General features: G+C 37.8%; 1 protein-coding gene across 2 annotated transcripts in view; it reads left to right on the top strand.

Moving 5' to 3' along the window:
• Sestd1 (SEC14 and spectrin domain containing 1) overlaps positions 1 to 26,357 on the top strand; it is a 131,268-nt gene that overhangs the window by 19,891 nt on the left and 85,020 nt on the right. For both annotated transcript variants that reach the window (XM_078017676.1, XM_078017677.1), the window contains exon 2: positions 25,205 to 25,284. In XM_078017676.1, coding sequence (XP_077873802.1) covers positions 25,230 to 25,284 — 55 coding nt within the window. In that variant the 5' untranslated portion in view covers positions 25,205 to 25,229. The remainder of the gene's footprint in view (positions 1 to 25,204; positions 25,285 to 26,357) is intronic.

Genomic DNA, 26,357 nt, shown 5'->3' with positions numbered 1-26,357 from the left:
TCCAGAGTGGCTGGAATTATAGGCATGTTACATCCTGCTGGCTTCAAAAAAATATTTTTGTTGAGCATAGGATTTTCTTGGTTGACAGTCTGTTCTTTCTGTATTTGTATTGTGCTGCTTCCTTCTGACCTCGATGGTTTCTGATGAGAAGCCTGTATGTGAATTGTTCTTTCTCCTATTGGGTAAGATTTCATACTTTTTTCTAAATGTTTTCTTTGTCTTTGGTTTTATTTATTTTTATTTTTTGGTATTGGGACTTGAATCTAGGAGTATTTTACCACTATGCTATATTCCCAGCCCCTTTTATGTTTATTTTATTTCTTTTTCTTTTTTTTCAATTCTATGCATTACAATTCATATTACACATATAGAGCACAATTTTTCATATCTCTGATTGTATATAAAGTATATTCACACCATTCACATCTTCATACACGTACTTAGGGTAATGATATCCATCTCATTCCACCATCTTTTTCCCCTTTTTATTTTTTATTTTGAGACAGGACTTGTTAAGTTGCTTAGGGCCTTGCTGAGTTGCAGAAGCTGGCCTTAAATTTGTAGTCCTCCTGCCTCAGCCTCCAGAGTAACAGGGATTACAGGCATGTACCACTGTGCCTAGATGTCCTAGTTTTTTGGAAATTAATTATGATGCATCTTAGGACAGGTGGTTTGGATTCTAACGTATTTTGGCTTCCTTCAACTTTTTATTTTTCGTTGGTACTGGGAATTGAACCCAGGACTTCATACTTGCCAAACAAGTGGTATTACACCAGCCATGGTTCAACTTCTTGAGAGTGAGAGAGAGAGAGTAAGTGTGTGTGTGTGTGTGTGTGTGTGTGTGTGAATTATTTCATTTGACCTACTTTTATGCTATTGAGCTCATTTGCTGAACTTTTTTACTTGGCTGTTATATTTTTCACTTCTAACATTTCTATTCAGTTCTTTTTATCTTCTGTATCTTGCCAAATTGGGGGTGTTTAAGTCATTATGTCTCCAAATTCTTTTTCACTCATGTTACTTTCTTCTCTTCGGGGACTTTATGACACAAATGTGAGATCTTTCGTTGTAGTTTCATAGTTCAATGAGGATCTGTTCACCTGTTTTTCTGTTTTCTTTCATTGTTAAGATGGTGTCACTGTTGGGGTTGGGATATGGCTCAGTGGTAGAATGCTTGCCCAGAATGCTTGAGGCACTGAGTTCGATCCTCAGCACCACATAAATGTAAAATAAGGATATTGTGTCCACTTAAAACTAAAAACTAAAAAAAAGAAAAAAAAAGTGTCACTGGTGTAACTGTTATCTTCTACTTCAATGATTTCTTTTTTTTAATATTTATTTTTTAGTTGTAGTTGAAGACAATATCTTTATTTATTTATTTTATGTGTTGCTGAGGATAGAACCCAGGGCCCCGCACATGCTAGGCAAGCACTCTGCCACTGAGCCACAACCCCAGTCCTTACTTCACTGAATTCTTTCATTTGACCTACTTTTATGCTGTTGAGCTCATTTGCTGAACTTTTTTATTTGGCTGTTATATTTTTCAATTCTAACATTTCCATTCAGTTCTTCTTTTTATCTTCTGTTTCTTTGGTGAGGTGTTTTGTTTTTTCATTTGCTTCAAGCATGTTCATAATGCTTGTTGAACATTTTTGTTGTGCTGCTTTAAGATCTTTGCCAGATAATTGTAACAGGGCCCCTCATATGGGCTGTACTTACCCAATAGGATGGGGGATGGGAGCAGGGGCTCATTACCAGATGAAAGCCTGATCTTTACTTGGCCTTCTATGATAATCATTTTTGGGGGTCTTGGGCACCTTGATACAGAGGTCTGGGCACCCTGCTCTCCCCTTTCTGGGCTGCAGTGTTTTGTTTGGCTAGAGTAGCCCTGTTATTGTCAAATTGTCTTACGGGACTGCTCCTTCCTGGTCTTGTGGCTTTTGTTGTTTTTTCTTTGTCTTTTGGTGGTGCTTCCAGGTTGCTAGGTTTTCACAGTAAGTCTGAGATATGTGCGGCAAATAGAAAACCCAGACTACTCGCCGAGTTGTTCCTCTGGTTCTGAGGTTCCTAACTAGTCAGCCTTCCTCTCGCCATCTTTCACAGACTTGTTAATGCTTATTTTGAGTGTGATATCTAGAGCTTTTAGTTGCACAGCGAGGGGAATAGGAGAAAATACATCTATACCATCTTGGAAGTAAAAGACCATATTATTTATTTATTTATTTTTGTGCCAGAGATTGAACTCAGGGACACCCAACCACTGAGCCACATCCCCAGCCCTATTTGTATTTTATTTAGAGACAGGGTCTCACTGAGTTGCTAAGAGCTTGCTGTTGCTGAGTCTGGCTTTGAACTTGGGATCCTCCTGATCAGCCTCCAGAGCTGCTGGGATTACAGGTGTGTGCCACTGCACTGGCACCAGATTTAAAAAAAAAAAAAAAAACAAACAACTCTCCATTGCTTTTATACTAATACCTAAGTTTCTTTACCTGTCATTGAGACCTTTTCAACCTACAGACAATCTTAGCTGTCTCCCCTCTTCCAACTTCTCCTGTTTGTCTCTATCACACTATCATACTGAATTCTCTCCTCCATTCTATGAGAATCTGCACTTTTACTGTCTATGTCATGGCCTTGATTGATTTATTCTGCCTGAAATTCCTGGTCTTCCATCTGAGGTACACCGTATCCTCTTGTACCTTGCAAGCTGTTAGGTGTTTGCATTATCAATTGTTTGGGAGGATTTGAAGCTGGAATTATTATAGAAATCTCACAGTAATATGTTCTGCATTATTAATAATTTCATACTTTTTCTAAAGAAAGGTAATCATTGTAATTTTGATTGTTAAAATATCTGTATCATCTGCATGTGATTATGGGGGATCAGTTGTTGAGTATTGGACTTAAATATTGGAATACTAGATAATTTAAAGGTTTACATTTAGTTGAATGACAGTTCTCTAAGAATAAAGTAATATTAGTGCTGATACCTTAATATTTGAGTGTATGCTAAAACCTGGGTGTGGTGGCATACAAACTGTAATCCCAGCAGTTTGGGAGGCTAAGGCAGGAGGATTGTTAGTTCAAAGCCAGTCTCAGCAACTTAGTGAGACCCTGTCTCAAAAAAACAACAAAAAAGTGTATGTTAATAAGTACAAAGACCAGGCCAATGTTTTGAATCCTAGCTGCATGTTAAAGCCAACTGGGAAGCTTTGGAATAAATTTTATGCCCAATAATTTCAGGCCCAAGCCCAGGGATTCTGATTCAGTCTCTTTGGAATGCAATCTTGGCGTTGGCATCTTTGAAAAGCTCCTCAAGTGACTGTGGTGTGATGCTGGGTTAAAATATAAGCGAACACCAGTGGTTTCAGTCACTTTTAAAGTTCTATCCTTGAGCGCTTCCATCTGTGCACCTCTGAACTTTGTCTTTTAAAGTTTCTACCTTGGCAAAATTTTAAAAACCCTGTTATGCATCCTGCAAATGACTCACCCATTTGATTACGGTATAAAGCATTATATGAAATATGATCTGGTTTGCAAAGAGAGGACAACATTTTGTGAAAAGAGGTTATTTTTAGGTGACCTAAAATGATAAAATCCAAGATTTATTCTCTCGAAGACATGTTTTAATTCTCTATTAAGTTTTAAAAAGGTGGGGATGGTGCACAGAATGTAGCAACCCCTGCAGTTCATTTAAACTACAGAATTATTTATTCAAGTCTTAATCTGATTTTGAGTATGTATTCCCCCCCCCCCCACGAAACTCTAAGTTACATAGCTGGTAAGGAATTCCATCTAGTTTTAAACACAGAACTTGCAGCAGGGGTAAGGAAATCAGACATTGGTGCCAGGTCAGTACCCTCTGGAAGGTCTTAAATAAAGCTGGTGCAGGCGTGTGCTCAACTTGAAAGACTGACAGGACTTTTGGTTGCTAATTATAAAAGCAGTTGGGGCTAAGAAAAGAAGGGCAAGGCAGGGGGAGGAAAAAAGAAAGGAGGAAAGAGGTCACTGAATAGAGAACATAGAGAAGAAAATAGGATCAGAGATACAAATTCAATTAACTGGTGAAAAAAAAGCCTTTCCTCTGAGGAAGAAGAAATTAGGTGCTCTAGTTTCTTGTTTATTTTGGGGATACATACTCAGTCCAGTTCATAGTATGACCTCTAGAATAAGCAAAACACGGAAAGGATTATAAGATGACATTGACTTTTCTTTCTATAATTAGTACTTTACTAAGTTGTTTCTTAGAGAGGCATGACTGAGCCACTACTGCAAAGGAATTATGGTAAGAAAGTTATGGATTAAGTGTAATGTTTTGCTTGAAGAATTTGTTGATTCTAAGGATTTTGTGGAGGCATTTAATTGATCATAATAGGATTTCTCAGTGAAGATCAGAAGGCATTCATCTTTGTTATGCCACTTTGTTACTGTGGGTTTATTAGTATAACATGTAATATCAATTCAAAATTTGGGTGTCATGGTTCAGTCTGTCCTTGTGACTTGAGACACTGGCTCATGGACTCTTGTTTCTTGTTAAGTGGGGCAAAGGAGTCTCTGTACTCTGACGTGGAGAGGAGATTTTTGAACCTAACCTTTACATTATTGAAAGTAGACCTGTTGCTTGTTTAGCATACATGTCTAATTACCAGTGCTTATGTTGGAAGATAATTACTTTTCTTATTCCTAAAGAAAGTAAATTAAATCCTTATAAAAATTGCCCTTAAAAAATCTCCACATCAATTCAACTGTTTTTCTTACATTCATTGAGTTCCTTCTGTGTTCTAGACACTGTACTTGGGATTTATGGGAAAGGGGCAGGCATACAATGGTAAATAAAACTGGCAATCTCTGACCTCCATAGGATGTACTTTGAGTAGATGATAAATTTTATGCATAGAAATATAGGCTATTATAGAAATATTTAGGAAGCAAGGACTAAATCATGATATTCTCTTAAAAAATCTAAGACAAAGTGTTCATCAGAAAAACCAGGAGAGAGGTATCAGAGACTTCCATGCCTGAGCTGATTTCCAGTTATGACTTTGCATATTGTATGTATAATATCTTTTTCACAGAAGGACTCACATGGATTGTTATGCAGGTAAATGGATGGACTTAGAGAATACCATGCTAAGTGAAATAAGCCAGTTCCCCAAAACCAAAGGCTGAATGTTTTCTCTGATAAGTGGATGCTAATCCATAATGGGGGTGGTAGGGAGCATGGGAGGAATGGAGGAACTTTGGATAGGGCAAAGGGGTGGAAGAGGAAAAGGGGGTAGGAAAGATGGTGGAATGAGATGGACATCATTACCCTAGGTACACGTATGAAGTCATGAATGGTGTGATTCTACTTTGTGTACAACCATAGAAATGAAAAATTGTACTCCATTTGTGTTGCAAGCCATCTGTGGGTGGTGCATGTGAGCTATGCACATTTGAGCACATGAAGGGAGGACTGACATTGCTGCTCTGATTGAGCTGGGCGACCCATGTGTGCCTTTTCTCTCACTCTGCCTATGATCCCACACAGCACCTGAGATGGGTGTGACTCTCCAAGATGTCAGCAAACTGCTCACCAAGACATCACCAAGCAAGACTCCACCCTTTGAAACCCGACCCCTTGTTCTCTTGTAATATTATCCCTTTGCCTTATTTGGATGGAATGTTCCATGGAACAGCTTTCCCTGATAAAAACCAGGGTTGCGGCATGCTCGATCTCTTGCCTGCCTCTCTTGCCTCCCTTTTTGGGAGCTGAGGCTGAGGAGCCATCAGTGCACCCCCCCAAAAGGTATTTTCTGTGTTTGTGTGGTTATTAGTTGCTAGCCCAATTCACACGGAGTGAACCTGATTCATTCGCGTGTCATGACATATTTGTGTATTATGAACTAAAATGCCTTCTGCTGTCATGTATAACAAATCAGAACAAATAAATAAATTTAAAAAAAATACAAGGATATTTATTTTATGATTGAAAATAATTTGATTTTCCCCTATGTTGTGATGTAATGGGAAGGAAGACAAGTATAACATTTATAATGTTTTTCTTTAAACTTTTTTTCTGATTATATAATCAGCTTAGTTTTAGATCAAGAAACTAAGATTTACACTGATTGGATTTTTCTTAGAATTGAGTTGAAATCTGATATTACTGCTTTTAAAGCACTTTGACTAAAAAGATGATTCTTTATAAATATAAAGTAAAACTGCTTTTGGTTTTATATTATTAGTTTACTCATAAAATTAATTTTGGTTTCAGTTCAAGGCCTATGAACAACTATGTGTTTCTAAGCATAAAACTAGAGAAAATAAAAATTAAACCACATTAGGTTATTTGTTTTCTAAAGACGAGTGCCAAAAAACTAAGGCTAGGACTTGTTCTAACTTGCATTAAATAATAAGCAAAAGATTGTGCCATCTCCTCTGTGAAAATGTGTAGAAATTAGAATTAATTTCTTTTCATTTTCTAGCTTTTATTTTTAACATAAAGATTGAGACTTTCTTACTGTTTTCTGCCCTTTACAGTATGCTCAGATAGTGTATGTGTCTGTGTAAGTGTGATCGTTCATATTAAGGAGCACTCTTTGAGGAACTATTGTATTCTAAGTAGTTTGACCAGTGACTATGATGTAATCCTGTGTCAGTGAACTCACATTAGAGAAGGAGATAGACTGGTTACTCATCCTCACACTGAAGTTGTATCAGGCTAGGACACACAAAGAAGGCAAGCTAAGAGAAGGTTTCAGGTTGTGATTTCTTAGACAGGGGCTGTAGAAGAGACTATTTCAGCAGAGTTGGCAGCATGGTCCGGGGCACAAATGGCAAAAACAGCATAGCAAATTCAAAGGCCTGCACTTGGCCTCTTGTGATGAGCACATGGTGGATGGAGAGAGAGGCAGGCCCCCATCTAGAGGAGACGGACTTCAAAGAGTTGACTGTGGAGATTTTCACCATTCAAGACTTCCAAGAGAGGCTGGGGATGTGGCTCAAGTGGTAGCACGCTCACCTGGCATGCGTGCGGCCTGGGTTCGATCCTCAGCACCAAAGATGTTGTGTCGCGGATAACTAAAAAATAAGTATTAAAAACAAATTTTCTCTCTTTCTCTCTCTGTCTCTCTCTCTCTCAAAACAAACAAACAAACAAACAAACAAACAAAACTTCCAGGAGGTGAATTTTGCACATATGTGAAGGGAGAACTGAAAAGGGAGAGTCTGGAAGCAGGTCAAGTCTTTCAGGAAATTGAGGCAGTAGTGCTGTTGAGGAGAAGAGGGTGAAGACAACATGTTTTGTGGCCATTTTTATGGAGAAGGTATGGAAAAAGAATAGGTTTTTATTATGTGTCTGCGGAGTGTGCAGGTGTGCTGGGGAAAAAAAAACATGAAAAAGCTTGTTACATGACTAATTTTACTTAAATTGGTTTTATCTTGCAATAATTTTAGATTTACAGAAAGGTTACAAAAAGTATTCAAAGAATTCCCATATAGCGTTCCATCCACATATTCTAATGTTAACTTTTTCCTACATTTATCTTATCATAAAGCCATTTGAAAGTAATTTATAGATATTGTGTCCTTTACCCCTAGATACTTCTGTGTATTTACCAAAAAGTAAGGACATTATCTCTCTCTTTCTCTGTTCCTTTCTTTTGCTGTGCTTGGATTGATCCCAGAGCATCACATATGCTGGGCAAGCTCTTTATTGAACCACCAGGGCCCCCCCCCCAGCCTAGAACCTTTTCTTATATGATCACAGTATAATTGTCAACATCAGAAAATTAATATCGATATAATATTGTAAATATAATACTGTAAAGGCACCTGTTCACATTTTGCTAAAATCCCTAATTTCCTTTTAAGTAAGAGAAACTTTATTTTTTTCCCTGGTGCAGGATCCTGTTCAGGATTATGAGTTCCTTTCAGTTGTCAGGGCTCTCATTGTCCTCTATTGTAGGTCCCTCCCTCAGCCTTCCTTTTTGCTTCATAATAGGACATTTTTAAACAACACAGGCCAGTTGTTTTTTAGAAGCATTCCACAATTTGGGTGATGTTTCCTCATGATAAGACTCAGACTCGCATCTTTGGCTGCATTTCTCCAGCAGTGACCAGTGTGCCCATCAGGAGTCCCTGCTAGGGTTTTGTTTCATTACTGCAAGGTCGACTCCTGGCACTTAGCACTTGGTTATGGTGGCACCTGCCAGGTTTCCCCACTGTAATATTACTATTTTTTCCCTTCATAATTAATAATCACCCTGTGGGGTGATACTTTTGAGACTATCTGATTTCCTATTCTCATAAAATTTGTACTCACTAGTTTGTTTTTTTAAAAAATTGGTTCTTTTTGTTTATATGTGTACTCACTAGTTTTAATGCACAGTTACCAGTACAACCTGAACCATTCTGCCTTCTGTAAATCCTTGAGTGCTTCCTTAGAATTCTGGCAACAAGTATTCCAGAGTTGTTTGTATTATCCTTACCCAGCCTTGACATCTGCCATGTTTTTCAAGGAATACTCATTCTTTTTATTTGGGATGGCATTTAGAAATCAAGATCCAGGCACCAGGAAGAAGTAAATAATTTTTTACATATTCCGTCATTTGGGTGGGAGGCTGGCAAACATGGTATGGTGGTGTGGGCCAACCAGTGTTCTAGTTCAAAGACCAGTTTCAAAGTGTGAAGGCAGTGGCCTGGAGAAAACTCTCTCTCTGGATTGGTCTTCATTCAGGACGTCAGTTGATTGAAAGAGGCCCACTTACATTACAGAGGGCATTTTTCTTTACCCTACAAATTAAAATGTTAGCATCACCCCAAAATACCCTTGCAGAGATCTAGATAATGCTTAAGTGTCTGGACTAGTGGCCTAGTCAAGTTGGCATGCAAATTTAATCATCAGGACCCTTTGTGTTAAAAACTATGAGTATGTATTAATTTTTTCTATTCCTGCCATTATTATGGGGCTCCTCCTAGCTTTCCTTCCCCTTTACCATATTTGAAGCTTCCTTTGACAGCCAGGCACCTAGCTCTTGTTATTCAGTCTACTTATTTGCTCAATCCTAGAATACACCAAAGGCAATTCAGAATTGCTTAACACTAGGGAAACCAAACCCATATATTGGAATTTAGTGTTTATTTACAGTTCTCTTGTTTCCAGCATGAGCATATGTAGTAAAAATACCATGCTTGAGGCTGGGGTGTAGCTTGGAGGAACAGTGCCTGCCTTGCGTGTGAAGCATGGGTTCATCCACAGTACCATGACAGACAAAAAACTGCTTAAAAGTTATTGTGTTTAGTTCTCTCCTTCCCCATTTAGTGTAGTTGTGGTAGTCAATTGAAGTAGGATTAGAGATGTTTGTTTCTGTTGGATATCTGCTTTAGGAACCCCAACTCCCATCCTCATTGGTCTCTTTTTTTTTTTTTTCCCTTCTGAGTATGTGAAACAATATGGTTCTCAACTAGAACTATTCTGAAATCTACACTCAAAGAAGTGTTAGTCATCCTTCCCGTGTCTTTACTGCCTTTCCATCCCCACTGTCTTTTCTACCTATTCTCCCTGGCTCTCCAGGAGGCATTTACTCTGATTAGTTTCTCATTTATCTAATTCCTTTGTTTCTCTTTGCATAGAATGAACAGATAATTGTAAGTCATATTTCTTCTGTACTACACAAAAAGCAGCATACTGCATATACGGAATAGTCCTGTATTCACCTTTTCCCACTGAGCAGTGTGTTGTGGGTATCCATAGTGTTTCCTGGTGAAGAGATCTTTATTTATTTTCGAGCTGCATGTACTCCACTGTGTGGATTTACTCCTTTATTCAACGACTCTCTTGTCTATGGACAGTTAGGTTATTTCCAGGTGTGTCTTCCAGTTTCAAATCATGCTGTGACATAGTCTTGTGTAATGTGTATTTTTATACTCTTCCCCCTTGTTGCTTCTTATTTTGATATTTGTGCTTTCTCCTTTTGTCTTTTCTAGATTAATCTGGTCCATTTGAAAAAAAAAAGTCCATGATTTTTATTTAAATATAATGAGTTATTAAATTTTTGCCCTCACTAATTTCCTTTATCTGTATTATTTTTATTTTTCTGTTTTTCCTTGGTTTACTTTGTTCTTTTTGATTTAGAGACTTATATATACTATTGATATAGATATTAAAGTCTCCAGATACTCCTTTTTTAAAATTTATTAAATGTGTAATTTTCACATCATTTTTTTAGAACATATATGATTTTGAGTTTTTAGTTTTCTGTTTTACTTGATTTGTTTAATAGTAGATTTAAAATTTTGAGGTAAAATGCTCTTTTTGTTCTTGATTTTACTAGTAAGGTTTAGTTTTACTAGAATACCCCAGCCCCATTATTTATGTTTTCAATGTTATATTTTTCTTTATTTCTTGGCATTGCAATGTGCTTTCTTTGCCCTTCATTTCTAACATTTCATAGTATATTTTAGGCTTTGCTGTTATTATTGTTTGTTATTATAGCAGTTACCTGTGTTTATGCCTTTTTGATATGTCCTTGGCTTCCTGTTTTCTTACTTAACATTATATTATCTGTCATGTTTGGTTTTGATGGAGTCATGATTCTTACCTGTTGCTATTTTATGATCAATGAGTTTATTTTTTTTCTCTTTTCCTACTTTTTCAGTTGCATTCTGTTTTGTCTTAAGTCCTTAACTGTAACTTCTTTTTGCTCTGAAGTTTACGGTTAAATATATTGAATCCTTACCATTAGTCTGATGAAGTTTCTGTTAGGTGCATCCTAATATTTTAGTGGGATTGTTATTGGCAGACAGGCCAGAGAACCTGCCTGATTTCAGGGCTGGCTGAACCAGGCTACCTTCCCTCATAAGAAGTAAGCAGACAATGTAAAGAGGAAAAATTAATTTTATGCAGTTTGATTAAACTGAGGAGCTTCTCTTTGCTTCTCTTTGGGTCCTATAGGAGGGGTTACAATTTATAGAAAGAAAAGCCAGGTGTTATACATATGTAGATTTCACTAGGCTGTACTTAGCCAGAGAATGTCATTCTTAACTTCTTGGCCTCTGCACAAGGAAGTTTTTACTCTCAGCATGAGGAAGTACAGATGCAGGAAAGCAGTTATCAGGAAGTTGCTTTCAATTTCAAAGGGGGCTTCTCTTAAGAATTTCTTAAGAGGAGTTCCTGGGGACACTCTTCCTTGAATTCTTGGTTGTTTTTCCAGAGTTTTAATACTTATAGTATAGATAGGTTGGAAATAAGATCCTTTTCTTGTTTACAATGTGGCCTTGCTTGTTGGTTTTGAGAAATTTGATACCAGCCCAAATTTTCTGCCCTTTACAAATTATTTGATTCTTTTGCTTGGAATTCCTGGGAGATTCCCCCCCCCACTCCCCCACCCCCCGCCCATCATCATCATCATCATCATTATTGTTTGTACTGGGGATCGAACTCACTGCTTAAACACTGAGCCACGTTCCCAGCCTTATTTTTAAAAAAATTAAATTTTGAGACAGGCTCTTGCTAAGCTGCTTAGGGCCTTGCTAAGTGGCTGAGACTGACTTTGAACTCCTGATCTCCTGTCTCAGCCATCTGGGATTACAGCTGTAAGCCATTATGCCTGACTTCCCCATTTATTTTTAAAGTCTAATAGTTTTACTAGGCTGTGTTTTAGAGATAATTATAATCAGGTCAATTTTCCTTACTATCTTCTTTTAAATGTAGGGTCAGGTATTTGTTTCTAAAAAAGTTTTCTTGGATTATACTTAAATGTTTGTTCTGTTCCAGTGTTTCATTTTTTTTTCTTCAGGGATTCTACTTATGCATAATTGTACCTCTTTTCTATTTTCCATTTCAACAGCTTTCTCTTTATTTTTATTTCATGATCTCATTTTTCTTATTCATGTTGTTCTTACAGAATCTCAAATTTCCTTTTTAGTGTCTTTTCCCATCACCCAGTAATTTCCAATCAATACACCTCCCGTTCCTTTTTCCTTCTTTTGCCTTTGTATTTGTCCCAGTTCTCCAGAGTAGAACCAATAAGATGGAGGCTGTCTACTTAGCCACCTTTTTGTCTCTTTATGTCTAGGATGAAATTTAATAGTTTTCCCCAATACTAGGGATTGAACTCAGGGTGTTGCACGTGCTTGGCAAGTGCTCTATCACTGAGCTACATCTCTAGCCCTAGAATGAGAATTATAATAAGAAATTGGCTTACATGATTATGGAGATTTAGCTCTTTTGTATGCTACCTACAACTGGAGATTCAGGAAAATCTATGCTTTAAGATCCATTCCAAGTACAGAGATTTGAGAAGCAGAAGTCTTAGCAGTATATGTTCTAGTACAAAGGCAGAAGAGGACCAGTGTCTCTGCTCAAGCCTGTCCAGTGGAGAGAATTCCTTCCTCTCCACTTTGATTCTAGTTGGGCTCTCAACAGATCAGATGAGGCTCATGCAAGGAGGGGAGGGCAGTCTAATTAACTAGACTGCCAATTCAGTGCTAATTTATTCTGAACATGCTATCTTGTCCACATATCTTGGACAGAAATAATGTTTAACCAGCTATCTGGGCATTCTATGGCATAATCAGGTTGACATATAAAATTTACTTGTATACCTTTGAAGCATTGCACTTCCAAGACAGTCTCCTTAAGTCCTGTGTGAACTTAAAATCCCTTCTTGGGAGTTTTCTCTCATCTGTCAGTACTCCTCTTCAGGATGTTCTCATAGGGGTGGCTTTCTCTTTCTGTGAGTGACTTTAGGTTAGCTGTAGAATTTGTACTCCCCTCTCCTTCCTTCTGTGCATTTTTTCTTCCTCTAGATCTGCCTTTGCTCTCTGTAAGGTGTTAAGGGAAGAACTTTAGAAATATCTTCACTAGAAGGATGTTTATATTTTCTACTTTAAAGTTAGTAGTTTGTTTTACAGTTGTGTTGAAGGTATGGGATTTGTGTGGTTTGTGGTTTTATTTGTTCTTCTTGTTAGTCTGTTTAATTTTTGAGAGATACCTTGGAGATTTGGATTTATATGGTCACAATATCTAGATGAAGTTATGAAACTTCATTTCAATGGCAAAACCCCCATACCGTGAACAGAGTGGGCATCTTGGTTCATAACTCTTCCAGTGCATACTTCCAGTTGGCTGAGTTAGCATTTGAGATGAAGCCTCTGTGCTTTTCTGGTGTAAATGGGGCCCCTGGGACTACAGTGTTCTCCTTCAGGAAGGGCAGGCTTTATTTCCAACACATTCCTATATCTTCAGGCAGAATCATTGCAACATCTGTTTTTCTGCCACTGTAGTCACAGACCTCCAAATGGAAATTCTCCCGACCCAATACACAATTACACACAAGGATAGCCTTGTTAAAAAGACAATATGGCACCCCCAATGCCGCCAATGTATAAAATGTGTAATTGAGTTAAAAAATATGATGTTTAGGCCAAAAATAGTGTTGAGACATTTCCCTATGTACACTGTCATGCAGAAACACACATAGCAGCATGCCTGATGTCTCTTGTATCACAGAGGCTCTCTGTCAACGTATGAGGTGACCCCACACTTCTCAATTATGAGGGCCTAGGGACTGTGGGTAGGTTGCTGCCTCAGTGGTTGATCTATGCCATAATGAATTCCTGTGAGGAGAGGAATGCTAAGGGGAGGGGCTTCAGCAAGAGTGATTATCTTAGTTCTGTTCCTTTGATTTTTTTTTTTTTTGAGCAGTAAAGGCAATGCAAGTGAGCTAAAAGGAAGACTTAATAGAAAAATTCTAGCATGTTTCCCTACTGTGAGTGGCACCCTGTTTTGCGAAGGTACTTAAACTGGGGTGAGAAGTAAAGCAACTTGCTTTAGGTTATACAGCTAATAAGGGACAGAGTTAGGATTTACCTCAGGTCAGCCTGGCTCTAGTCAATCATGATACCAGGCTGCCCTGCTCCTTTTCAGGGAACAGAATGTACTGCTAGGGGCACACTAGGTGGTGCAGAAGTCACCACACACAGAAGTACTGCTCTAGTGCCTCTTTTGTATCAGAAGCAGTGACTACTTTTAGAAAGCCCTTTTGCCAGGCCTGGTGGTGCATGCCTGTAATCCCAGTGGTTAAGGAGGATTCAAGTTCAAAGTCAGCTCCAGCAACTTAGCAAGGCCCTAAGTAACTTGGAGAGACCTGTCTCTAAATAAAATATAAAAAAGGCTGGGGATGTGGCTCAGTGGTTAATGACCCCTATGTTCAATCCCTGGTACTAAAAAAAAAAAAAAGTCATTTAAGAAAATGGAAAAAGATGAAAGCTAAATATGATTCTTTTTTTTTTTTCCCAAGTGTTGAAGTACTGATTATGAAAACTCTCTTTGGTTGCAAGATTAGTGAAGTCAAAGAAGCCATTTCCAAAAGCCTAAGGTTGGAGTCAGCTCCCCATAAAGAAGGCTTTATAAAGGGCCTCTCTTCTTTCCCAGGGGCCAGGAACCAAGGTTTTCAGTAAATGTCCCTGAACTATGTAATCTAATATTCTATTCAAATTTAATATTCTGTAAATATATTATCTGTCATAGCAATTTGAGAAGTTTAAAGTTAGCTTGTTTTTTCCAGAATTTTTATTTTGCTCCCTAATTTTTCTGTTAAATAGCATCTAAATGAGAAAGGCATAGAATCACAAGGAGGGAGCTTATTCAACAAATATTGATTGTACATTGGTCATGTGCCAGGCATTGTCCGAGGCAAACAAATACATTCAAGTGACAGAGCCAACACCTATTCTGGATTTCAGAAATAACTTTTTTGGCCTTCTGAACTACATAGGGTAAAACAGATTGTCACCGAGTTTGGAACAGTCTCTCCAGTATTAAGGTGTGTCATGCAAAAAATCTTTGAAATCTATTTCTTTTCTGGATCAAGCTATATGATATTTAAAATATTTACTGATTCTTCACCTAAGAACCCTGCTTATGCGTCTGGTCAACCACTAGTGATTGCTTGTATGGATGAACATTTTTGCTTTTCTTGGCAATTTAATCACTTAACAAAAATGTATGATGGTGATAGATGGTGATAGAGATAGGGAGGCTGCTGAGAAAATGACTTCAGTCACAAAGTGAGAAAGGCACAAAGAGGCAGGAACTGAAAGTCTCCAGTGCCTATAGTTGGCAGTGGCCGGGGTTTTGCGCCTGTCTGCCCCTGCCTGTTTCTTTTTATCCTGTGGCTACTACATTTATCAGTGTCAGCCAGGGTCCAAAGACTCAGATTTTTCTTTTACAAGACCTTTAGAATATGATGGTGACTATGAGAATATTTTAGGAGTATATGAAATCAAGAAAATATTGCTAAATGCAAAATTTTCTAAAAGAATTATGACTTCCTCTTATACAGTCTCCATATATTTAAAGATTTAGTCTTTTTAAGTTTTATCATGGACATTTTAAAGTGTATAGAAATATAGGGAATGGTAAAAAGGAGCCAATGCTTCCTCATAATGCACTTTCAACAATAATTGACAAATGGTGGGTCCCGTTCCAAGTATATCTTCCTTTCCCAAATCCCATGCTGTGGTCTTAAGTGTTCACCAGAATTCACATGTGGAGACTTAATTGCTTTCATGGTGGAATAAGGAAGTGCAGCTTTGGGGGTGATTGAGTTTTGGGGGTCTGCCCTCATCATTGGGATTAGCGCCCTCCATTAAAGGCTGGCAGTTGAAGGGTGTGCTCTCCAAGAGCAGGATGTGGTACATCCATGAGGATGTACTTCTCCCTTGTGCCCTCTTGTCACCTCTGCTGACAAGGACACCTAGAGAGCACCATCTATGAGAAACCAACCTTTATCAGACACTGAATTGCCTGGTGCCTTGATCTTAGACTCTCCAGCACCAGAACTGTGAGAAATATTTTTCTATTACTTATAAATCAACCAGTCTGAGGTATTTTGTTGTAGCAGCATGAGCAAACTAGGACACCCATTAAAGTGTATGTCACTAAAAGATAAAGGACTCTTTTTAAAAAACATAACCTTAATATCATCTAGAATGTACAATGTTGAAAGAAATTTGTCTTCGCAGCTGAATTTCTTACATAGCAGTATGTTCTAATTATAGTGGAAGTCGGGGATAAATTGCTAAGCATATGCAATTCATTTTGCAGATTTTCTGGAGCATATTGCTTACATATTTTTAGTTTTTATTTTTTTAATACTTAAAATGCACATCGTTTCATCCAGATTTTTCTGATTTTCAAAATGGGCAATTCTGTTGTTTATTTAAAATTTTTATGACAGCTTTATTGAGGTAATATTTATATACCATAAATTCACCCATTTTAATTATATAATCAGTGAAATGATGAAAAGGTTAGAGTAGATGGTCTATGGTTCCAACTCTGTTATTTATAAATCTGTTAACTTCCATATGACCTTGGGCAAATTATTTCCTGGTGCCTCCATTTTCTCATCAGACAAAATGGCATAGTAATAAAATTATTTATAAATATTGGTAGAACTATGAGGATGGAATGATATTCTTGTAACAAAAAAGTATTAGAAGAATTGGGTGAGGTGTCTCACATGTGTAATCCCAGCAACTCAAGAGTCTCAGACAGGAGGTTTGCAAGTTCAAGGCCAGCATAAATTTAGTGAGGCCCTAAGCAATTTAGGGAAGACCTGTCTCAAAAGAAAAAAATATATATATTGAAAAAAAGGCTGGGGATGTAGCCAGTAGTAAAGCACTCCTGGATTCAATCTCCAGTACAACTATTCCCCCCTCCCCCCCAAAAAAAGGATTAGGAGATGTTATTTATAATTAGGGTGGGACTGTTTTAGTCTTACTGGACTGAGAAGGCCTTAATGGGAATGTTTTGACTGTGGCCTCAATGGAGAGTCAGTGGCAGTAAACTAGTAAATTAGTAAACCAGTAATTGGTGGAGAAGGGAAAATTTAGCTACTAATAATAGATGGCACTTATTGAGTGTTTACTGTCCTAGAATGTATCAGACACTGTATAAACACATTAGCTTACTTAACAAACCTCAGTGTTATGAGCTAAGTTTAGTAATTATGTCCACAAAAGACATTAAAGGAATTGCCATAACCACTTGGCTAGTCAGTGGCTGGAGGTGAGTCACCCTGGCTCCCAAGTTGTGACCTTACCACTGCACAAAATGCCTTTCAGAGAGAACAGCTCCTGGGAACCAAATCCCCCGGCAGAGAGGCCTTCCGTGGGGAAGGTAGCCAGTATTGCCAGCAGTTCTTTGGAGGGACAAAGGAAGTGATCATTTTATAAATGCTTCATTTTCCATATGTGTCTTACTTGTTCCAGGTAAACAAATAATGGCATTTCAGTTATTGAAGAAGTTAAAGTGTTGACAGTATGTTCAATAATGTTTGGGTAGGTTTACCACAAAAAATACATTACAATATGTACATTGACTTTTAAAATGAGATTTTTTTGTCTGACAGAAAGGAATTCAGGTATCTTACTGGCTTCTTTCTGCCTAGGTAATACTATAATATCTTCCATTTGGGGGCCAGTATTTTTAGTTACAACTTTTTTTTAGACTATTTATATTTCTTTTTCCAATGTGGTATTTGGTACACACCAAATATTTACCTTATACAAACAAAAAATTTAGTGCCAAAATTTCAATTCATGTCATAGGTATATTATTTTAACAAAAGCACTCTTTTGTTTATTTCTCATATACAATGTATAAGCAATTGGACACCAAAATTTGTGTGCCAGTTATTTGGAATTAGAGACCTTGTAGTACATCTGCAACTTTGTTGAAATGCACCTTAATTATCTGAGATATTGATTTTAGTCTGATTTCAGCTCAGTAGAAGGCAGGTGTGGCTTTGCTGAGGAGAGAGGGGAACAGTTCTCTCCAGAAGGAAGATCAATAGAGAAGAGTTTGGTGATGTCCCAGATGAATTCTGAATTGACAAGGACAGGAGATACCTATTGCAGAAGAAGAGGGGTTAGGACATAGAAATGAAATGATGGGATTTATAGTTATTGGGACTGGACCTGCTTTGTTCTCTGGTATTGGAGGGAGACCCACCCACCCACCCAGGTGGACTCTGTAGAAACATGCATGCCATGCATAGAAAGTGGTCCAGGCTTCTGAAACTCAGAGCAAGGCTCAGATGCAGAAGCCATCCAGGTGGAGAGCTCTTTTGAGAGCTCTGGCAGCAGGTAAGGAAGTTTAGCCATAGGGTTCTCCATAGCTGGGTATGCCAAGGGTATCTTTACCCACATGGTACTCCACCAGCGTGATTTGCCGTTCTATAACAATATTCCTTTTTCTGTTTCTGCTCCAATTTTATTAAATAAGCAGCCAAACTCGGGAGGATTTTTTAGTAAGTTAACATAGACAAGAAGAGCCAAAGATTAAAAAAAAATCATTTAGTTAAGGAATTTCTGACTCTGGACATTCAAAAATGGAGGATTGCAGCTACTCAGGGTTTAGTAATTGCTAGGCTCCCTCAGGTAGACTTCCCTCTGCTTCTGGATTCTTAGGTTCAGTGGCCACGGCTCTGGAGAAGAGACACACGGAGGATGGTGGATTGGGGGTAGTTTGCTTATTTGTAATTTTGGAAAAGGGTTTCTAAGTGGTGGAATGTCACTAGAAAAAGACTTTTTTAATTTTTGAAGTTTAAGAATAATATAGAACTTTTAATGTACTACTGGACTCCTAAATGTAGACTTCTTGTCTCAAGGTAGAATTTTTTTATTTTCCCAGAAAACTATAAAAATCTGCCCCCTTTCCTTTCTCCTTGTTTTCTTCCTTTGTCCTCCATCACAGGATAAACTAGGTCTGGATCCGTGAGGTAAAAATGCTAGTATAGGTGATAACTTTAGCTTTGAAAGTTAGGAAAGGTGTTATACTTTTGGGTAGATATGTATTGTGAAAGTTAGCCATTTTATCATTTCCATTTAAATTCTGTCCACAGGATTGCTGTTCGTTCATTTAGGTTTGTCAGTATTGTTATAAAATCAGATAAATCATCATACCCTGGCACCTGCAATAACAGAAAAGTTACATAAATTTTCCATTGTTATACTGCTTTACTGATACATTATCCTAAAGTGGAGTGATGCTTATTTGTTTCTGCATAACTTTATGTATGGTTCTGTTGAATGATGAACCCTTAAGATAGTGAGTACTGTGTGTACTTATGGGTGTGTTTGTTTTGATCTCTAAGATTGCCTTTTCTCTGTAACAACAGTTGAGGTATTTTCTAATCTAAGTTTACGGATAGCTGTACTTTCATATTTCTCCTGGCAATACAGGGCTAGGGAGGCTGCATTCTGCTTTTGCTTGTTGCCATTAGGTGTCTCCATGATACAGACTTATTAGAGATGATTTAGTTAGCCTTAGGCAATCCTAATGGGTTTTCACTGGTGGTTAAGAAATGCTCTTCGAAGAATCTAACTGAATTTTCTAGACAAACTGGTTGATTTATACTTCACGGGAGAGGAGTTCCAGTGCACCGATTCATATCATGAATTACAGTCTCTTTTAAAGTATAATTTGCTCAGTCTTGATTAAAAGCCTTGTAATTGTCTTTTCCTGCTGCTCAGCACATCCTCTGCTGCCCTCTAATGGCTGCCCATCAGTAGCACCATTGATGTCCATCTGACCACCATCCACAGTCTGCCTCTCTCCAGCATTCAGCAAGTTCTTTGACTGCTGGGCCTGGGGGAGGCTATTCTGTAGAGAGAGAGCTTCAGGGAGTGACTTTCAGAAAAACCAGGCACAAGGTGTTGGCATTCGGGTAGTTATGATAATGAGAAGATCCCTAGAATAAATGTTTTGCCTTATTGTTCTTCACGTGCTTGCTCATTTATCTATCCCTTAATTCATCAGATGTTTTTGAATGCCAGGTATGTTTAGTACCTAGCCTTGCCTCAGTCTGTTAGGTTCTTAATATAGATTTGTTGAATGAGTGAATAAATGTAAAGGTAAATAAGACTTTGCTCTTGGAGAGACTTGGTTGTCTTTATTTTCCTTTTTTAATGAAGATATTGGGAAAGATGATTATACTAGAAAATTGTTGCAAATGTTAGTGGAAACCTAATCTCCCTTTATTTATAGTTCTCAGAATATGTCATCTAATTTTATAAGGGCTCTGGTTTTGGCAGGATTTATTTTGCATCTAGGAATGATACTGAAATTAATTAATTAAATTAATTAAGATATTAAGAACCAAATTAAGGTGTTTCTAGATTTTTATTAAATAAACATGCAGCCATGGCTGCATTTTCCTTTATATTCACAGTCTCCAGGACACTTCACCTGCTATAATACACTCTTTGCCTTTTTTGTATTTAATAAATTGTGATTTCAACTTGTTTTAAATGACCATATATGAAATATGCAAAATGCAGTGTATTTCTTATATGTTCTTTCATTCTTTTTTGGTACTGGGGATAAAATTCAGGAATTCTTAACTACAGAGGTGTATCCCCATCCCTTTTTATTTTGAGACAGGGTCTCACTAAGTTGCCTGGATTGGCCTTAAGCTTGCAATCCTCCTGCCTCAGCCCCCTGAGTAGCCAGAATCATAGGCATGTACCACATCTTGTGTTTTCTTTGTTAAGCAATGTTGTGATTTCCTTCATTCTTCCATTGCTTAGTCTGCTTTTCTTGGCATTTTTTTTTTAAAAGCTGCTCTTTCCTAGCCACTTTTCTTTATTTTATACCAGAAAAATGCCTCTTACTGGCTTTCTTCCAGTTTGAGAGCATAATCCACTCAGATATAATCTGTTAGTGTGAATAAGGCTTTTCTTGTGAAAAATAATAATCTGTATCTTTCCCATAGGAGAAGAACATGAACTGGTACTTATATGTTATTTAGCATGGTATTGTAGAGATGGTGGTACCTGGTTGTATTTTGCAGGATTTTTCCTTTATTTTTGTGTTGTGTCAATTTTAGCTATTTTACAAGTTATTAACATAACCAGAGAAAAGCAAATTCTTTTTTTTAATGATTGTGATGAAGACTTGAAAATTTAAAACAAATAACTTGAAAAACTAAATTTAATTTGAATGATATAGTAGTCATTATTTTTCATTACCATCTCTTTAGTGACAACATTGAAAGAGATTGATAGAAAGAAGACTCTAGAAAGGAGGAGAGTACAAAGAGTAGCTGTATCTGTCTCTTTCTCTTGAGTGCTTCACATTTTTTTCCATTTATTCTTTTGATTTTGATCAATACATCTCCAAACCTTTATTTCTCATTACTTCTTCATCACTTTCAATATGTTCTAAAAGAAACAATAAAGCTTTTGTATTAATAACTATAGCAGAGTATTTTACCATGTTGAGGTGGTCCTTTAAAGGAGAATTCACAATTACCTGTCTCTTAGGAGACAGTGATGGAAAAATGGGGTAGCTTGAGGATGTCAGTTTCTAAAGTGAATTCGGACTGAGAGGCTGAAGTCATCTCTCTTTTCCAATATGAGTATAGGAAGAATTCAATGCTGGGAATTAAACCTTGGCATTTCTTGGCATATAATCAATAACTTGACTTGCAAACTCTTAATATCAAGATTTTTACTCCAAGATCACCTGCAGCTATTGTTTCTTATACCTTGTGGAGTATTAGGGATTCCCAGTGTTTTAATCTCTTGGGTGCTATTTAATCGAGTTTTATGGTGGCAAGGGTTAAAACCTCCATGTATTGATGTATCTTTTCATTGAAAATGAATGGCATTGGATTTTCCAAAAGAAGCATGAAGTGAACTGAGACATGGTGTTCTAAGCTCCAGATTGTAGTTTTGCTTTCTATTCCAGATTTCTCCATTGACTTGAAGAGTAAAAAAGAGAAACCTACTCTAGCTAACTTATGCAGAAAAGATTTGCTGCAAGGGTGTTGTACAATTTATAGACCTGATGAGAAGGATAGAGAAATAGGCTCAAAAAATAGCTGGGATTTAAAGGTGGTTGAGAATTTGTGCTCAGAGCCAGATAGACACATCCAGTTAGGAAGCCAGTTTGCTGCTGGCTATGTACGGTACTTCCCTAGGCTTAAATTCACTGTGGGAATTTAAGCTGCCTCTTGACAGCTGGCTTGGCAGTTTTCTTGTTTCTAGCTTTCAGGGAGTCCATGAGGTCAAAACTGTTTTTCATGATAATTCTTAGGTTATTATTTGTCTTTTTTACAGTGTTGACTTTTGCACTGATGGTATAAAAGCACTGGTGAGCAAAAGTGTTGGAACCTTAGCATGACTGGAGGCAGTGACATGGCTGTGTGTGTGTGTGTGTGTGTGTGTGTGTGTGTGTGTGTATGTAACTGTTTTTACTGACAAATTTCTGACAGCAAATATATGGGGTTTTCACTCAGATCAGCCAATTTTCCAACTATCTGGGTACCCACTGGGTGTCTTATAATTCAGTTCAGTTCTGGCACTAAGCACCAGTGCTGTTGTAAAGGCTTAATCTCATAAGATTGCCCTTACTTCAGATGCTAGTCCCAAATATCGGGTTCCCAGGTTGCCACACTTCTGTCTGACTCGGCTGTAGATCAGGAGTTTTCACGATACCCTTTCTCTCCAGGTTTGCTAATTCACTAAAGTGCTCATAGACCTTAGGAAAACTGTGTATTTATCATTGTAAAAGTTTCCATACGTGAACAGCCAAATAGTAGAGATCTGTTGGGCAAGGTTTTGGAGGAAGGCATAGAGCTCCTCTGCCCGCTCCTGTGTGCTACCCTCCATCACCTCCCTGTGTGCGCCCACCTGGAAGCTCTCTGAACCCCTGGCTTAGGCGTTTTTATGAAGATTTCATCATGTAGGTATGGTTGATTAAATCACTGATGATTGACTCAGTCTCCAGCTCCTCTCTCCTTGGGGTTAGTAGGTTTGAAAGTTCTAAGCTTTCAATCAAAGTTTGTATTTTAGCAACCAGCCTCATCCTAAGGTTGTAGAGGACCCAGCCTGTCACTTTATTAGTACGAACTCAGGTGTGAGAGGAAGGGCTCATTAGAAATGACAAAAGTCACTTATCACTCAGGAAATTCCAAGGGTTTTAGGGGTCCTGTGCTAGGAGCCAGGGATATTTTTTATTATGCCACATATGCTCTAGGTATATTTATTCTGCACATAGTCTAGAGCCTCATCTTGCTTAATTGGCCAGATGTCAGTGGATATTTTCAGAGCTGTTTTATTGGGAAGCTGACAGTGTGATATGAAAGCTATTTTACTGGAACCAGATTGCCTGGATGTGAATCCCAACATTCTCATTTATTAACCATGTGAAATTGGGGCAACATTTAACTTGTCTGAGCCCCTGTTGACTCTTTTGTAAAATGGCAATAATAATAATATTTACCTCAGAAATATTGTGAACATTAAATAAGTTAATACAAAGTAATCATTTAGATCAGTGCATAATCTATAGTACACATTTGGAAAATGTTAAGTATCACAATCATTATTATCATTAGCAGACTTCAAATCAGGTCCCCAACAGGCTGGTCACAGGGGAAGGGAACCAAGAGATTAATTCAAACTTTCTGGATTCTTGTATAGCTCAATAACTCATTGAGTTATAACACTGATCCAGAAATATGAAGTGCTTACTGGGTTTGGATGAAGATGTGAATTGTGAGCTTTTCTTCCTATTTTCTACTGCTTGTCTATTAACTGGGCCAATGTGGAACAGAAATGAATGAACAAAAATTGCAAACAAATATTTAAGGAAGAAAACTTTAAAAGAACATATCATTTAGTTTGACAGCATGTTCTCTGTGTAGACAAGTGCAAAAAGTGGTTTTTTTATTATTAAATATACAAAAGTTGTAGAATAATATACTGGCTTAATTAGTTTTAATTGGCCTGTATCTGACCGTTGTTTAGATGAGATCCTTTTTTGTTTTTCTTTTACTATGCAGGATTGAAAAAAAAACAAACCTACCTATACTTTTTTTTTTTTTGTAGGGCAGGGCTGGGACTTGAGCATTTAGCTCCATCTGGTAGGTAGCACAGTGCCTGGAATGGGATGGGGTTCCTAGCAGGTGTTTGCTGAATAAATAACATTCTTTTATATAAAGAGTCATTTTCCACTCCACTGGAAAATTGTTTTCAAGAGAGTATACTTTTACTAAATGCAATAAAATTTCATGGAGCACTCCAAGGAACTGCCCTGTGGTGTGATGGCTGGTGGGAGTGAGATGCTGTGGGAGGGAGGGATGGAAAATGTGCTGCAGAGAGCTCTCAGGCATGAGGCTACGTGGAGAAGGACGATGTAATTGAGCCTCTGATTTTCTTGTTTTTCTTTTCTTTCTTTCTTTCTTTCTTTCTTTCTTTCTTTCTTTCTTTCTTTCTTTCTTTCTTTCTTTCTTTCTTTCTTTCTTTCTTTCTTTTTTTTAAAGATCCTGCTCTCCTCCAATTCTGTTTTAGGAGTGTGTGGGGCTGGCCAGACCTCTGAATGCCTGCCATGCCAAAGGTCCCATTTAAGGAGCACTCACTGGCTGCGGCCCTTGCCGTATGGGTACTCCTTTTTTGTCCTTAGCATAACTTCTGCCTGTGACTAAGTAGACTCCAGAAAACCAGAGGTAGAACAGTCCATTGGGATTTGGCACAAAACAGTGATTTTGTTAGTTATTTTCCCCCCTCTGGAGAATTTTAAACTGGAAACCATAGAAATATGGAGGCAGTAGTGGCGACAAAAACTAAAGTAGTGTATTAGGAAGTATCTTGAGATGGATGTGAAATTAAAATGCATTGTCTGTGTTATAGGGTAGACAAAATTCAAGAAATCAGAAATGCTATTTAATATTGGAGGAGAAGGAATCAGATATTTGAATTAAACTGTATAATTAATAAAGAATGCAATAGAAGATTGACTGCCTGCCTGATTGATTCATTCATTCATTCAACACATTATTCAATAAATTATTCAACAAATAATTTACTGAGTTACCTCTGTGTATTGGGGACTATGTTAGCCCAGATGTACTGCTCTGAAAAATCAGTTAGTCAGTTGGTTATTCTCACCCAGCTGAGATTTTACCCACCGGAGGACATGTGGCCAAGTCTAGAGATATCTTGACTGTTACAGCTGGGCAGTGTTCTTGGTATTTACTGGGTAGACACCCTGGGTGCTGCTAACTGATCAATCTACAGTGCTTGGGAGCTTATCTGCTTCAAAATATTGGTCGTTCTCAGAAGTCCTGGGATAAACTGTCATAAATAAATATTTCATAGAATGGTTGTTATTTTGTGGTTGACATTTGACTTTTTGTGTTTTCAGAAGTGAGGACATTTCCCGGAGTGAAATGGAGGCCTCAGTAATATTACCCATTCTGAAGAAAAAACTAGCCTTCCTTTCAGGTATGTTTTCTTAAAATTGGAAATGTTTGATATGTAAGTTTACATAAACTTCCTTTCTTTGATAAGTTTGACAGAAGTCATTTTGTTTTTCTGTGAAAGATTTCAAAATGACTTCTGTCAAACTTATCTGCTTCAAATTATTGGTAGTTCTCAGAAGTCCTGGGATAAACCATCATAAATACATATTTCTTAATGAGAGTGAAGAGCTATGTGAGTGGACTGTCAGGGCTGGTTCCTGGCGGGACAATTTTTATTCTCTTCTGTAATTTGATTAAAATGACCTCTACAAGGTAGATGCCAAATTTCTTACTTCTTAAATAAAAATCTAATAATTAATAATTGAATAGGTGGCATATAAATAATTGTTTCTGAAATCTAGAGTAGTTAGTCCTTGTGAAATCCTGTTTCTTGGCTTTTGTCTCCATGTGTGAGAATGTTGTGTTACACTAGAGCCGTTATAGAATTATCAGTTGCGCTGCTTTCTCTCTCTCTCTCTCTCTCTCTCTCTCTCTCTCTCTCTCTCTCTCTCTCTCTCTCTCTCTCTCTCTCTTTTTGGTACTGTGGATTGAACTTGACCACTGAGCCACACATCCCCAGCCCTATTTTGTATTTTATTTAGAGACAAGGTCTCACTGAGTTGCTAAGCACTTCACTATTGCTAAGGCTGCCTTTGAACTTGAGGTCCTCCTGCCTCAGCTTCCTGAGCCGCTGGGATTACAGGCATGGGCCACCATGCATGGCTCTGCTTTCACTTTTAACTGTTTGGAATTGGGTTGTACTGGCTTAACTTTATTTTAGCTTATTAACACTAATCTGGATCAGCTAAAACAAGTAAAGGAGAAGCTGTGAGATATTTTGGTAGCCTGAGAGCAGCGGTGTGGTGTGTAGAGTGTTGATTTTCTGGAATTTGGATCATTGAGTAAATCGTTCCTACTTCAGAACAGGTACTGTGGCCAGGTACAATAATCCCAGCCTGGGGAGGCAGAGGCAAAGGGCTGCAGTAGAGAGACAAGAGACAGAATGCTCCTGGGTTCCGTCTCCAGTGACCCCCAACCTCCATCTCCCCAACCTGC

The sequence above is a fragment of the Ictidomys tridecemlineatus genome, chromosome 7 (assembly GCF_052094955.1).
Source record: "Ictidomys tridecemlineatus isolate mIctTri1 chromosome 7, mIctTri1.hap1, whole genome shotgun sequence".
Lineage (NCBI taxonomy): Eukaryota > Metazoa > Chordata > Mammalia > Rodentia > Sciuridae > Ictidomys > Ictidomys tridecemlineatus.
The sequence above is the reverse complement of the archived record's forward strand: the minus strand, read 5'-3'. Positions and strand labels throughout refer to the sequence as shown.